Source organism: Corythoichthys intestinalis, chromosome 12 (assembly GCF_030265065.1).
Source record: "Corythoichthys intestinalis isolate RoL2023-P3 chromosome 12, ASM3026506v1, whole genome shotgun sequence".
Lineage (NCBI taxonomy): Eukaryota > Metazoa > Chordata > Actinopteri > Syngnathiformes > Syngnathidae > Corythoichthys > Corythoichthys intestinalis.
The window spans coordinates 51,286,531-51,301,203 of NC_080406.1; the positions used below are offsets into that span (position 1 = coordinate 51,286,531).

The 14,673-nt window shown below is 44.9% G+C and overlaps 1 protein-coding gene across 1 annotated transcript in view; it reads left to right on the forward strand.

Moving 5' to 3' along the window:
* The window catches only part of plcl1 (phospholipase C like 1), a 201,260-nt gene that overhangs the window by 149,585 nt on the left and 37,002 nt on the right, over positions 1-14,673 (forward strand). The window contains exons 5-7 of the mRNA XM_057852329.1: positions 172-563; positions 3,934-5,032; positions 6,353-6,529. Of these exons, the coding sequence (XP_057708312.1) occupies positions 172-563; positions 3,934-5,032; positions 6,353-6,529 (1,668 nt within the window). The remainder of the gene's footprint in view (positions 1-171; positions 564-3,933; positions 5,033-6,352; positions 6,530-14,673) is intronic.

Here is a 14,673-nt window from a genome sequence, read left to right on the forward strand (position 1 = left end):
CGCCACCATGTATCTGGGTCATTTCCATTTCCTCGGCGAAACTAAATAACCAAAGTTTAATCAGATCGACCAACTTCATGGGATTGATGAGGCAAGAGTTGCTGAAAATTCGTTATCATTCATCTCACTGAGACTCTCTGGGCCTCATCATCTTTCGATTTATGCTCGCAGGTCCGTCTGCGCTTCAAGGAGATCCAGCGTAGTAAGGAGAAGCTAACGTCCCATGTGACGCGCGAGGAGTTCCAGGAGGCCTACTGCGAGCTGTGCACCCGGCCGGACGTCTACTTCCTTATGGTACAGTTGGCCAAGGACCGTGAGTGTCTGGACCCTCAGGACTTGCGCCTCTTCTTGGAGACGGAGCAGGGGCTGTCCTTGGCCACAACCGAGGGCTGCTTGGAGCTCCTGAGACGCTATGAGCCCTCGGCACAGGGCAAGGAGAGAGGGCTGCTGGGATTGGACGGCTTTGCTCGCTATCTGCAGTCTCCTGAGTGCCAGCTGCTGGATCCTGAGCACGAGGGAGTGTGCCAGGACATGAACTTGCCCCTCTCACACTACTACATTAGGTACTGCACGTTTGCCACAGCAGAGTTGACTGTTTCCAAGAAATACAGGGAAGCTTGTATTTATGCTCAACAAATGCTTGAGATACAGTCATGTGAAAACAAATAGGACATACCATTAAATATTCAGTCATCTTCCATGCTGCCTATCCTCACGAGGGTCACGGAGGTGCTGGAGCCTATCTCAGCTAACTCCAGGCAGTAGGCAGGGTACATCCTGAATTAGTTGCCAGCCAATCACAGGGCACAATGAGACAAACAACTTCAGTTCTTTATTAAGAAATGTTATTACATATCAATGTCTGAACTTTTTTCTTTATCTCTGGAAAAGAAAGTGATTTAATTGCAGGTAAACTACAAAAATTAACATTGTTAACAAAAATGCATATTGTAACTGAGGAAAAACTTAACCTAACACCTATTAGCTAGTGTTACCCCATTTGGCTGAAATAACTTCAGTGAGACGCTTTTTCTAGCCATCTACCAGTCTTTGACATCGGTCTAAAGGAAGTTTGCCCCACACCTCAACGTAGAATACTTTCAATGGTAACTGACTGTTGAAGTGAATGAAAACACCATGGTGAGATCTAAGGAGCAGCCTGAGGGGCAGTTTACATGGCGACTCTGCGACACAAAGACCCAATGACTGAGTTGCGGACTCGCCTCGCGTGCATATGGTGTCGGCGAAGACGGAAGGCAAAGACGAAAAATTCTGAATCCTCCCTCCAAAGTGGAAGAATCCGATTGCGGGGGGGGGGGGTGAGGGGGGCTTCCTCGGCATCCATATCAAAGGCTCGTGCGGCGCGAGACCGCGTCGTTAACGTCAGCACTCGTACACACCACACTGGGCGTGCGCAGCGGTGCTACTAAACATTAAAAACAGCAAATATGGCGGAATGTCGGCTTTAATTTACCATTTTAATAATATTTTTAAAATTAAATATGTTGAACGTTTCAATTTTTGTGCCTTTTTGAGCAAAAGAAAAATGACATTGCTTCGAGTGGGCGAGCATATCTTTTTTTCCGGGCTGAGGGAGCTTGGTGGAGTCAAATTCAAATTCATTCTCTGTCGCCCAGTAAATCTGCACTGCCTCCTAGGGCCTGGCATGAATACTACATCGTTTTCATGCGGAATCGCGACATTGTTCAAATGGAGACGCAAATGCAAATGCAAATTTGACATTTTTCGTATTCTCGGAGAGTCACCATGTAAACGGCCCCTGAAGCCATCGGAAAGAAGATTGTAGACGCTTATGAGTCTGGTAAGGGATTTCAAAAGATCTGAAAAGAATATAAAATCAGTCATTCCACTGTACGGAAAATAGTCTACAAGTGGAGGACATTCAAAACAACTGCCAACATGCCCAGGTCTGGCCGTCCAAGCGAGTTCACCCCAAGAGCAGACGGCAAGATGCTAAAAGAAGTCATCAAAAACCCTAAAATATAATCAAGCTGATGTAAAAATGCATGCCTCTACAATCACAACGAGACTACACAAATTTAACATTCATGGGAGGTGTGCAAGGAGGAAACCTTTGCTCTCCAAGAAGAACATGAAGTCCAGACTGAAGTTTGCCAGAGTGAATGTAGACAAAGACCAGGACTTCTGGAATAATTTTCTTTGGACAGATTAATCTAAAATTGAATTATTCGGCCACCAGAACAAAGGACATGTTTGGCGTGAACCCAATACAGCATTCCAGGAAAAGAACCTCATACCAACTGTGAAGGTGGAAGTGTCATGATTTAGGAATGCTTTGCTAAATCAGCTCACCATCATAGAATCCACCATGAATTGTATCGTGTATCAGAGTGTGCTTAAGGAACATGTGAGATCATCTGTGAAAAAAATAAAGCTGAAGCGAAACTGGGCCCTGCAACATGACATTGACCCAAAACATACCAGTAATTCCACCAAGGATTGGCTGAAAAGGAAGAAATGAGTCCCGGAATGGCCGAGTCAAAGCCCAGATATTAATCCCATTGCGATGCTGTGGCGTGACTTGAAACGGGCTGTACTTGCAAGAAACCCGTCAAACATCTCACTGTATTCTGTGTTGAGGTGTGGGGCAAACTTTCTTCAGACCGATGTCAAAGACTGGTGGATGGCTACAAAAAGCGTCTTACTGAAGTTATTCCAGCCAATGGGGGTAACACTAGCAATTAGGTGGTAGGTTGTCCTAAGTTTTTCCTCAGTTAGATTATTCATTTTTGTTGATAAATTTGGTTATAGAGTAAAACAACGTTAATTTTTGTTGTTTACCTGCTATTAAATCACTGTTTTCCAGAGATAAAGAAAAACAAGATCAGATATTGATATGTGAACACTTCTTAATGAATAACAGAATATTTAATGGGGTGTCCTCATGTTTTCACATGACTGTACGTGGTTCACTGTCTTTTTCACAATATATTCATTTGCGATAAGTTCAGGGAGTCCTCGAGTTACGAACGAGTTCCGTTTCTGCGCTGGCGATGCAAGCCGAATTTCCGTCTAAGTTGGATTTCAACGTTAAAATTTACAAAATACTGAGTAACAAAACATTAAAATGCTATAACAAATTGGGTTGCATGTATTCTTCAGGGTTTAATGTTGATGAGTGGAGTGTTGTGTTTTAAATGCTGTCCCCAAATGCACCGCGTGACTAACTGGAGAGAAAGAGAGGAAGGGGTGGATGAGTTGGCGGGAGTGCGAAGGCTGGTGTTTTGTTTTTGTTTTTGTTGGCGTCTGCTACGGCTTACAGTAGGCGGTGAGAGCTATTGGTGAGGAAGCATGTGTACCGACTTTGGGCAATGTAAGGTCTGTTTGAACAAGCGTGATGTGTTAGCATAGCATGAGCAAAGCATTTTCACGCAACGGTTTAACTTTGATCTGAACACAGCACATTTCTACTGATGTTCATCGATGGCTCTCCCCTCTCAAATCTTTTTATGGTGTTATGGTGTTATGGTGTTATACTTATATAGCGCCTTTTGTAATGTTAAGCTTCGTTTCCATGGTAATTGATTTACTTTTGGTTGGACCAGCATCGCTAGAAGACCCAGCTTTCTTCATTGGGGCAATAATGTGAACAAAGAGGGCATTAAAGGCAAATATACTCCCGGCACATAAACACTGGTGCTGGGGAGTAGATGGCTGGTGAGGCACGGGTGCTGTGAAGTGGAAACGTTATAGGTCAAGGGCATCGTTACTGGAGGACTCCCTGTATATATAAACTCAATCCTTTACTGTCCGATTAACTTTTGAGATTTCTTTAGATCTAGGATTAAATGCTGATGGTTTTGTGCGATGGCAAATTGTACATATACAGATATTCCACTGCATTTTTCCAAAATGCAAGTAATTCTCAAATTTTCCCAACTGTTTCCTCAGCACCTCGTACCGGTCCTACCTTCTAGATGATCAGGTCCATGGCAGAGCGGACCTAGGCGGGCTAATTAAAGCACTTCAGTCTGGGTGTCGGTGCCTGGAGCTCGGAGTAACAGACGGCCCAGAGGGGGAGCCTCTACTTGGAGTTGACTATGGTCCAGATATCTCTTGTCATCATCATCAGCACCATGCACCCGTCACCATCCGCTCTGCTTTGGAGGTGGTCAACAAGTACGCCTTCCTGACCTCGCGATATCCACTCCTGTTGTACTTGTGCCAACGCTGCTCGCCTGCCCAGCAACGTACAATGGCACAGCATCTTAAGAAGGTGCTTGGCTCCCGGCTTTACACTCCGGAATCCCTACCGGTCAGTCTTGGGAGTCGAGCCACCACCTTACCTTCCCCAGAACAGCTGAAAGGACGTGTCCTACTAGTGGGCAAGAAACTTCCTCCAGAGCATGAAGGATCTGATGGAGAGGTGTCTGAGGAGGAAGAAGAGATAGGAGGAGGTGGTCCTCTAGCTGGACGACGAATGACCATTCCGGGTGAGGAGGATCTTGGTGTCGTATTGGTAGTACCGCCGCCCTCGCAACCAAGGAAGCTCCGGCTACACAAAGAACTCTCTGATTTGGTAGCCATTGCTCGGACAGACAGCCGCCACTTTTACGCCCAACGAGCTGTTCATAAGCAGCATTCGCCACCCAGCAGTCCAGGGTCTCCTGGGACTCCCTTGATGAACGAGACACCATACTGGACTTTGTGCTCCCTGGGCGAGGGTGAGGCAGGGCGGTTGACTACAGAGAGCCCAGAAGACCTCGTCATGTTCACCAAGCGCACTTTAACAAGGGTGCGGCCCAGCTCGGTGCGCCTAGACTCCAGCAACCCCAACCCACAGGGATATTGGAAAGGAGGTGTGCAGCTCGTGGCCTTAAACCAGCAGACCCCTGGAGCCATGCTGGACCTTCACAAGGGCCGCTTCTCTCAAAATGGGGGGTGTGGTTATGTTCTTCGACCTGCCGTCATGAGGGACGAGGTGTCGTATTTCAGCGCCCATACGCATGGATGCGTGCCTGGTGTACCACCGCAAACTCTTCGAATTAAGGTTTCTTTCCATTATATACTAGTATTTATCAATGCTTGATTGCCAGATTCCCCCAGTCAATTTTGTTTGTGTGTAAATGGTTGTTTACACACAAAAATATAGATTGGCCACATGTCGGAATAATCCGGAACTCGAATTAGCATTAACATTTCAAATAACAACAGATCATCTGAAATACTGTATAAGAATTTTGTCTACAACATTCAGTCTTCACACCTCAAATCATCCAATATGTGTCATGAGAGGCTACTGTTTTGGTTAGTCGCAGAATTCAAAAGGAATAAGTTGGTTTAACATACAGTGGGGCAAATAAGTATTTAGTCAACCACCAATTGTGCAAGTTCTCCTACTTTAAAAGATTAGAGAGGCCTGTAATTGTCAACATGGGTAAACCTCAACCATGAGAGACAAAATGTGGAACCCCCCCCCAGAAAATCACATTGTTTGATTTTTAAAGAATTTATTTGCAAATCATGGTGGAAAATAAGTCTTTGGTCAGTACCAAAAGTTAATCTCAATACTTTGTTATTTACCCTTTGTTGGCAATAACGGAGGCCAAACGTTTTCTGTAACTCTTCACTAGCTTTTCACACACTGTTGCTGGTATTTCGGCCCATTCCTCTATGCAGGTCTCCTCTAGAGCAGTGATGTTTTGGGGCTGTTGTTGGGCAACACGGACTTTCAACTTCCACCACAGATTTTCTATGGGGTTGAGATCTGGAGACTGGCTAGGCCCCTCCAGGACCTTGACATGCTTCTTACGAAGCCACTCCTTTGTTGCCCTGGCTGTGTGTTTGGGATCATTGTCATGCTGAAAGACCCAGCCACGTCTCATCTTAAATGCTCTTGCTGATGGAAGGAGATTTTCACTCAAGATCTCTCGATACACTCGAGACAGAAGAAGTTAGACCTCTTTGACAGCCTGAAATCTTGCGTGTTTGTAGGTGACCAAATACTTTTTTCCACTCTAATTTGGAAATAAATTCTTTAAAATTCAAACAATATGATTTTGTGTTTTTTTTTTTTTTTCCACATTCTGTCTCTCATGGTTGAGGTTTACCCATGTTGACAATTACAGGCCTCTCTAATCTTTTCAAGTAGGAGAATTTGCACAATTGGTGGTTGACTAAATACTTATTTGCCCCACTGTAAGTCAATTATTTATTGTCTGTGTGAGAACAAGTGTTAAAAATGTCCTCCATCCAGGGGCGAAGGCTCCACTTTTATTTTATTTGCAGCTTCATGAATTTTAGGAAATATGGTAATTTATTATGTCATCTCGCAAGAACCTCTCTAAAATGCTCTGTTCTGACAACACAGGTTATTAGTGCACACAACCTACCTAAACCTCAGGGATCAGGTGCCAAAGGAGAGGTCATTGACCCCTACGTGGTCCTGGAACTTCACGGAATACCAGCTGACTGTGCAGAACAGCGTACACGCACTGCTCTCCAGAACCAGGATGACCCCCTCTTTGACGAGACCTTTGAATTCCAAGTAAGACATTAGGATACTTACTCTAAAATGTGCTGTTCTGTATCTGAATACATCTTACAAATACGTATTATAAGAAGTGGGAACATGAGCTTGTTAAAAGCTAATAGAGTAGGGATTGCCAACAGAATTTTAGAATGATACATCTTATGATAATGTGTAGTGCCTTAAGTCTTTTTAAATATTTCAATTGTTAGGTACTCTAAAAGTCAATGTAATGATAAGAATAACAGTTGACTTATCTTTACAAACATTACAAAAGTTACAAAAGAAACCACTAGAATTAATAATGCAAAACTGGTTGATGTGTAAATCACCTATTTTCATGATGATACAAAACAATAGATTCTTTAGACACGGATACTACAAAGTTTGCCACAATTTAAAGGGAACCAGGCAGGGATAGAAATAGTTCTTAAAAGATACATTTTTGCACGAGTTATAATAATTTGATATTAAAACCCATCTTAATGTTTTCGTTTTAATAAAATTTGTAAAATTATTTTTAACTAGTAAGTCGCCATTGCTGTTGACATCGCATGGCCATGCTGCCGGTCTTCCACTGTGTCACTCTTTAACTGTGTAAGGTAGTGATTTAAATACGCCACAAGGTGTCTCTACCTTAATGACGCCACGTGATTGAGCAGGCCTGTCATGTGATTATATTTGCGACGTCTCATTGGTGAAACTGGTTGCACTACTGTTGGCATCGCTGGCAAAAAAAAAGAAAAATCTTATATGTAGATTAAAGAGGAAAAATGGAAGGACTAGTGTAGCCCAAAGTAGCGGAGTAAGAGTAGTGTTTCTTCTTCTCAAATCACGTAAAAGTAAAAAGTATGGCTTAGTAAAACTCCTCTTAGGAGTAAATTTTTCTCAAATGTTACTCAAGTAAATGTAATGGTGTAAATGTAACACGTTACTACCCACCTTTGCTCAGAACTGACAGAAACTAGTGAGACAAAGGTATGATCTACTGTCTGGAGAAGTCTGTCCGGGCGTGGTTTTCAAGGAAAAGCCATACTACAGTATATCCCTAACATAGAAACAAGGCCAAGTGACTCTGGTATGCATGTAAACATAGGAACTGGGGTGCCTGAAGGCATGAAAATAGACTCAGGCAGTTAATTGAAGAGGATTTACGAATTAGTCTGGCATAATTCTGCATTATTTATTGAGGAGCCGCACTGTTTGATGGGCACAATCAATTGATTACTGTCGTGTTGAGGATTTAACTCCTTCCAAGTCGTCCTAGTATCGTTGCAGCTGAGCAACAGTGACAGGCTGTCACGTGATGTGGCAATTTCTTTGCCACATTCCTGTTTCATGTTTGCCTTCCTGAAGTTTACACCACATGGATTAATAAGGAAAATACAGGTAATGTCACGACATGGGGCAAGTTGGATCCAAATGCTGGGAAAACTAAAGGCGACAAAGCAGGGTAGTGATCAACTCGAAAGGTTTTAATCTCTGTGACAAAATTCAAAGTAGAAGCAGAAGTCCAAAAAAAGCAAAGTGCAAACTAAATTCAAACAAAAGACTGGGTATGAAACATACTCTGGGATACAGGCACAAGGGGAGCATGGACACCGACATGAGATGAGAACAGAGGCTTGGATAGACAATAACTGAACAAGAACAGACAGCACATGGGGAACTTAAATACAGACATGGGGTAACGAGACACAGGTGGTAGATACAAGAGGCCGCGGATTGGTTAAGACACATGGATCAGGCAACAAATCAATGGGTAATCACATCGACAAGAAACACTAGGGCACAAACTTAACAGAACTCAGGCCATGATAGATAGTCCCCGGGTGATGAACGAGATCTGTTCCTATACGCCGGCGACGTAACCCGAATTTCTGCATAAGTCAGAACTAACCCTTTAAGTAACCCTAACTACCCCACCAAATCTCAACATAACCATCCAAAAACATGTATTATTCGTCATTGTACTGTCCTCGCAAAGAATCTGGAGCTAAGTCCTAGCTAGACAGCGAGCTAAGCTCCGTAATGACGATGTCAGACGTCCCTGTGGTTTGCTGACTTTATGGAGCTACTCATGACTTCAACACTTGCTAAATGAAACTACAATAAAAATGAAATTAAATCGGTTTCATCTTAAATAGCAGTTATTCAAATTTGCGTTTTAACTAGCTGCTGATACAGTAATGACAATCCACACAAACGGTTAACATGTATCAGTTAGCATCCGCACAGCATCAAAAATAATCACATAAACTCAGCGCAAGTATTTGACCACAGTTGAAAACACTCATTAAACATTACAAAAGGTGTTATATACTGTACATGTGTTGCCTCTGTGGATGCTTCACAAGCAACACATGTGAGCGCAGGCTTGCAGCTGTAATCTATCCCCGGTCTCTCTCACTCGGCTGTGAGACCTATTTGTGGTGGCAAATGCGGTCTTTTTCCTGTCCTTAAATAACTTCTTCCTGTGTACGTGTGCTGTTATTTGTGTGGAAGTACTACATGCTCTATGCTTCCTGCGCCAAAATAAAAGCATGCATTACAAAACAAAAGTCAACATTACCCCCCAAACATTGACTTACGATTCCCCTCGCCTGGACGCGGGTCACCGGGGACCCTCTCTGGAGCCAGGCCTGGAGTTGGGGCAATATGGCGAGTGCCTGGTGGCTGGGCTTGCACCCGTGGGGTCAGGCCGGGCACAGCCCAAATAGGTAACGTGGGTTCTCCTTCCCATGGGCTCACCACTTGTGGGAGAATGTTGGGTTGCAGCCAAAGGAGAGGTCCTTGGCGATCTGATCCCTGGCTGCAGAGGCTGGCTTTTGGGACGTGGAATGTCACCTCTCTGGTTGGGAAGGAGCCCGAGCTTGTGCGCCAAAAAAATTCCGACTCGATGTAGTCAGGCTCACCTCCACACATGGCTTGGGCTCTGGTACCAGTCCTCTCGAGGGGGGTTGGACACTATTCCACTCTGGAGTTGCCCATGGTGAGAGGCGACGAGCAGGTGTGGGCATACTTATTGTCCCCTGACTCGCTGCCTGTACATTGGGGTTCAACCCGGTAGACGAGAGGGTAGCCTCCCTCCACCTTTGGGTGGGGGTAAGGGGTGTCATTTGTGCTTATGCACCAAACAGCAGCTCAGAGTACTCACTCTTTTTGGAGTCTTTGGAGGGGGTGCTGGAGAGTGCTCCTTCTGGGGACTCCCCTCGTTCTGCTGGGGGACTTCAGTGCTCACGTGGGCAATGACAGTGAGACCTGGAGGGGCGTGATTGGGAAGAACGGCCCCCCCCCGATCAGAACTCGAGTGGTGTTCTATTGTTGGACTTCTGTGCCCGTCGTGGATTGTCGATAATGAACACCATGTTCAAGCATAAGGGTGTCCATATGTGCACTTGGCACCAGAACACTCTAGGCCGTAGTTCGATGATTGACTTTATAGTAGTGTCAGCGGACTTGTGGCCGCATGCTCGGGTGAAGAGAGGGGCGGAGCTGTCAACCGGTCACCACCTGGTGGTTAGTTGGCTTTGATGGTGGGAGAAGATGCCGGTCTGGCCCGGCAGACCCAAATGTTTTGTGAGGGTTTGCTGGGAACGCCTGGCGGAGTCCCCTGTCCGGGGGAGTTTCAACTCCCCATCTCCGGCAGAGCTTCTCCCTTGTCCAGGGAGAGGCGGGAGACACTGAGTCCGCATGGACCATGTTTTGTGCCTCTATCACTGAGGTGGCTGACTGAAGCTGCGGCCGCAAGGTGGTCGGTGCCTGTTGTGGTGGCAATCCCAGAACCCGCTGGTGGACACCATCGGTAAGGGATGCCGTCAAGCTGAAGAAGGAGTCCTATCGCGCCTTTTTCGCCACCGGGACTCAGAGGCAGCTGATGGGTACCGACTGGCCACGCGGCACGCGGCTCGGGTGGTGACTGAGGCAAAAACTCGGGCATGGGAGGAGTTCAGTGAGGCCATGGAGAATGACTTCCAGATGGCTCCAAAGAAATTTTGGTCCACCATCAGGCGTCTCAGGAGAAGAAAGCAGTGCACCACCAACACGGTGTATAGTGTGGGTGTGGCACTGCTGACCTCGACCACGGATGCTATGAGTCAGTGGGCTGAATACTTTGAAGACCTCCTCAATTCCACCAACATGCCTTCCCATGAGGAAGCAGAGCCTGGGGACTCTGAGGCGGGGTCCTCCCTATCTCTGGGGTTAAAGTCAACAGGGTGGTTAAAAAGCTCCTCAGTGGCACCCCGTGGGTGGATAAGAACCGCCCAGAGTTTCTAAAGGCTCTGGATATTGTGGGGTTGTCTTGGTTGACATGCCTCTGCAACATCGCTTGGACATCGGGGACAGTGCCCCTGGATTGGCAGACCGGGGTGGTGGTCCCCTTTTTTTAAAAAGGGGGACTGGAGGATGTGTTCCAAATATAGGGGGATCGCACTCATCAGCCTCCCTGGGAAGGTCTACTCAGGGGTACTGGAGAGGAGGGTCTGTCGGGAAGTCGAATTTCGGATTCAAGAGGAGCAGTGTGGTTTTCGTCCGGGCCGCAGAACAGTGGATCAGCTCTATACCCTCAGCAGGGTTCTCAGGGGGTCATGGGAGTTCGCCAAACAGATTTACATGGGTTTTGTGGACTTGGAAAAGGCGTTCGACCATATCCCCCGGAGAGTCTTGTGGGGGGTGCTCCGGGAGTATGGGGTATCGGAATTCCTGATACGGGGGATCCGGTCCCTGTATGACCGTTGTCAGAGTTTGGTCCGTGTAGCTGTTTGTAAGTCGGATCCGTTTCCAGTGAGAGTTGGACTCTGCCAAGGCCGCCCTATTTCACCGGTTCTGTTCATCACCTTTATGGACAGAATATCTAGGCGCAGACGGGGCACTGAGGTGGTCCAGTTTGGTGGCCTCAATATTGCATCTCTGCTTTTTGTGGATGATGTGGTGTTGTTGGCTTCATCGGGCCGTGACCTTAAGCTCTCACTGGAGCGGTTCGCAACCGAGTGTGAAGCGGTCGGGATGAGAATCGGTACCTCTAAATCCGAGACTACGGTCCTAAGTCGGGAAAAGGTGGAATGCCATCTCCAGATCAGGGATGAGGTCCTTCCCCAAGTAGAGGAGTTCAAGTATCTCGGGGTCTTGTTTACGAGTGATGGAAAACTGGAACGGGAGATCGACAGGAGGATCTGTGCCGCGTCTGCAGTGATGCGGACTCGGTCCGTCGTGGTGCTGAGCCGAAAAGTGAAGCTCTCTATTCACCGGTCGATTTCCGTTCCTACCCTCAACTATGGTCACAAGCTGTGGGTTGACCGAAAGAACAAGATCGCGGATACAAGCAGCCGAAATTTCCTCCGTAGGCTGTCCGGGCTCTCCCATAGAGATAAGGTGAGAAGCTCGGTCATCCGGGAGGGGCTCGGAGTAGAGCCGCTGCTCCATCTGATCAGGAGGGCTCCTGGGCGCCTCCCTGTTGAGGTATTCCGGGCACATCCCGCAGGGAGGGGGCCACGAGGCCGACCCAGGACACACTGGGGAGACTGTCTCCCGGCTGGCTTTGGAAAAAGCCTTGGGATCCCCCAAGAAGAGCTGGCTGAAGTTGCTGGGGAGAGGGAAGTCTGGGCTTCCTTTCTGAAGCTGCTGCCCCCGCGACCCGAACTCTGATAAGGGGGAGAAAATGGATAAAATTTGCATGTTAATTTCTTAATTGCTTGGAAAAGATTTCTTCTATACATTGGCAAAATTTGAGATTGAAAAACTACAGAGAAGGAAATTACCCTTCAGAGCTTTATTGTAAAGTGTTTGGCTGTTCATGCTATTCAGCTGTGCTTATCGGCCGTTGTTAAACTCCAAGTAATTATAAAATGGTGCTTTTCCTGTTTGATTTTCATTTTTTTTTAATGAATGAACAATTAAAAAAAACACAAAAAAATTTTGGTCCACTTTTGTCGCATGAGGCCTCTTCTCTTGGTGTGCAGCAGGCCTTAGCATTAGCCCTACCAAGTTAAAACAGTTTGGAGTAACTTCAGCTCTGTGTCTATAAGTCGTACTTATGCTGCTAATTACGAAGACTTATTTTAAAAAAAAATTTTTTAGTTTGACGCAAAGTGCAAGTCCCAAATTACATTTGTAGAGATGTGAAATGCTGGTGGTTTGCTCTTTGCGTCTTCTGCATCAGAGAAAATTACCAGCAATCACACTTTGCTATAATTTAAGCGTTGCTAAGGTTACCATTTAATATGTCTTCAATTCACAACTGCAAATGGCTTCCCTGAGTGTTTTACAATTTCTGCAAATACTAGGATGTTCGCACCATTTTAAAGAATGAAGGTGAAAGCAAAATAACTGATAAACAACCAGACATAGGCTAGGTTCATACCACAGGTCTTAATGCACAAAACCGATTTTTCTTCATAGACGTTTTTTTGGCGTGCCCGTTCAGACTGCCTTTTTCCATTGAGCCCGTAAATGTAGTACGCATGCGCACTAACTCGCAGCCTGGCATGCGCTGAGAAAACTGACCTGCATGCGCAGAAGCATCAAAACAAATGACTACGTCATTCTAGGGCGATCACATTTTGATTTCCAAAAAGACGACACAAATAACAGACATAAATAAATAATCCTCGTTCAGTATCATATTCTAAGTTATATGGATTTATAGAACGCATGCGCGCACAGCTGACACACATACGGTCAGTTTGCCCCGACTCTCAGCCATGTAAGCAATACTGAAATACAGTACTGCTTATTTGGCCCACAGAAAACCGAGCATTCGCAAGCTTATCTTGCCCCTCACCCCCATTTTATTGTTTTATGAATGTTGTCAAGCCCGTCTCTTCCCTAAAAGTCGAGTTCAAGCTTGGCGCTAACGTTAATGTACAGCTCCATCTCTGCCGTCCTCCCTGCCTCTCGCTCTTTGCTGACGTAATTGCTGCATGAATTCCGATTTGCGAGACTTGACAGTTCAGACCACAGCCACATTCTGGAAAAATGTGGCCCAGATCTGGTTTTATCCACATACGAAAGTCCCGTAGATCGTATTTGAAATGGTCAACTTTCATTCGACCTGTCCTGTTCCGATCGTCAAGTTAATGCCTCGCAACACCCGTAAAAAAAAGCACTTGCAACCAAAAAACCCAACTTGTATTCTGCAATTTTATAACGTCTTAATCAGATAATTGTTCTTAAATGTAGTCAAATAATATTCTCCATCTTGTTTTGAGTTTTAAAGACTTCATAAGAGATTAATGTGTCAGATTGTTACACTTACCTTAAGTAAATATTTGTATAATATTTGTTCTTATTAAGCCCATACATCTAAAAGTTGGTCATTTTTCACCTAAATCAAGAAAAATTGCTTTCAATTAATTTTTTGAGCAATATACAGTATATTCTTAAGGGTAACATTTCAAAGTTTTATTTATTAATTTATTATTATTATTTTTTACAAGATTAAATATACTGATTTATTGCTTAAACTACCAGTAAGTGTTAAGCTTATTTTCGGGTAGCTATTTTTTTATTTCAAGAAATCTGAATAAAATTCTCTTGAAGCACTGGCAGATAATTTAACTTATTTCTAGTATATTTACACTGAAAACAAGGGAATTTAACTAATTTTAATGAGGTGTGTTTTTTCAGTGTACTACAATATATTTATTATTTATTTATTTACGCATTATGTTTTTTCATGTTTATTTCACAACGCAAAATTTGGGAATATAAGTTATTTTTAGTGCTGTCAAATTTATCGTGTTAACGGGCGATAATTAATTTTTTAAATTAATCACGTTAAAATATTTGACGAATTTAACGCATGCGCGGAATGATCCGCTCATGCATTGCGTCAAACAGATTACAATGACGCGTTTTTTTGCACATTGAGAGCTAAGAGGCAGAGAAAGGCGAGTGGACATTCGCGTTCATTGACCACGCCCTTTATTGGCATAAGCTTCGGCAACTTTTATCCGACCTGTCCCGTTCCGATCGTCAAGTTAATGCCTCACTCAAGTCGGAAAAACACGAAATAAAATAAATGTGTGCAGTAAGACCTGTGGTATAAACCTAGCCATAGACACCAAAATATTTATCCACCCTCTATACCACTTGTCCTCATCTAGGACACAGGTGTGTGGAGTCTATTCTAGTTGACTGTAGGCAAAATTTGGGGTAAAGTG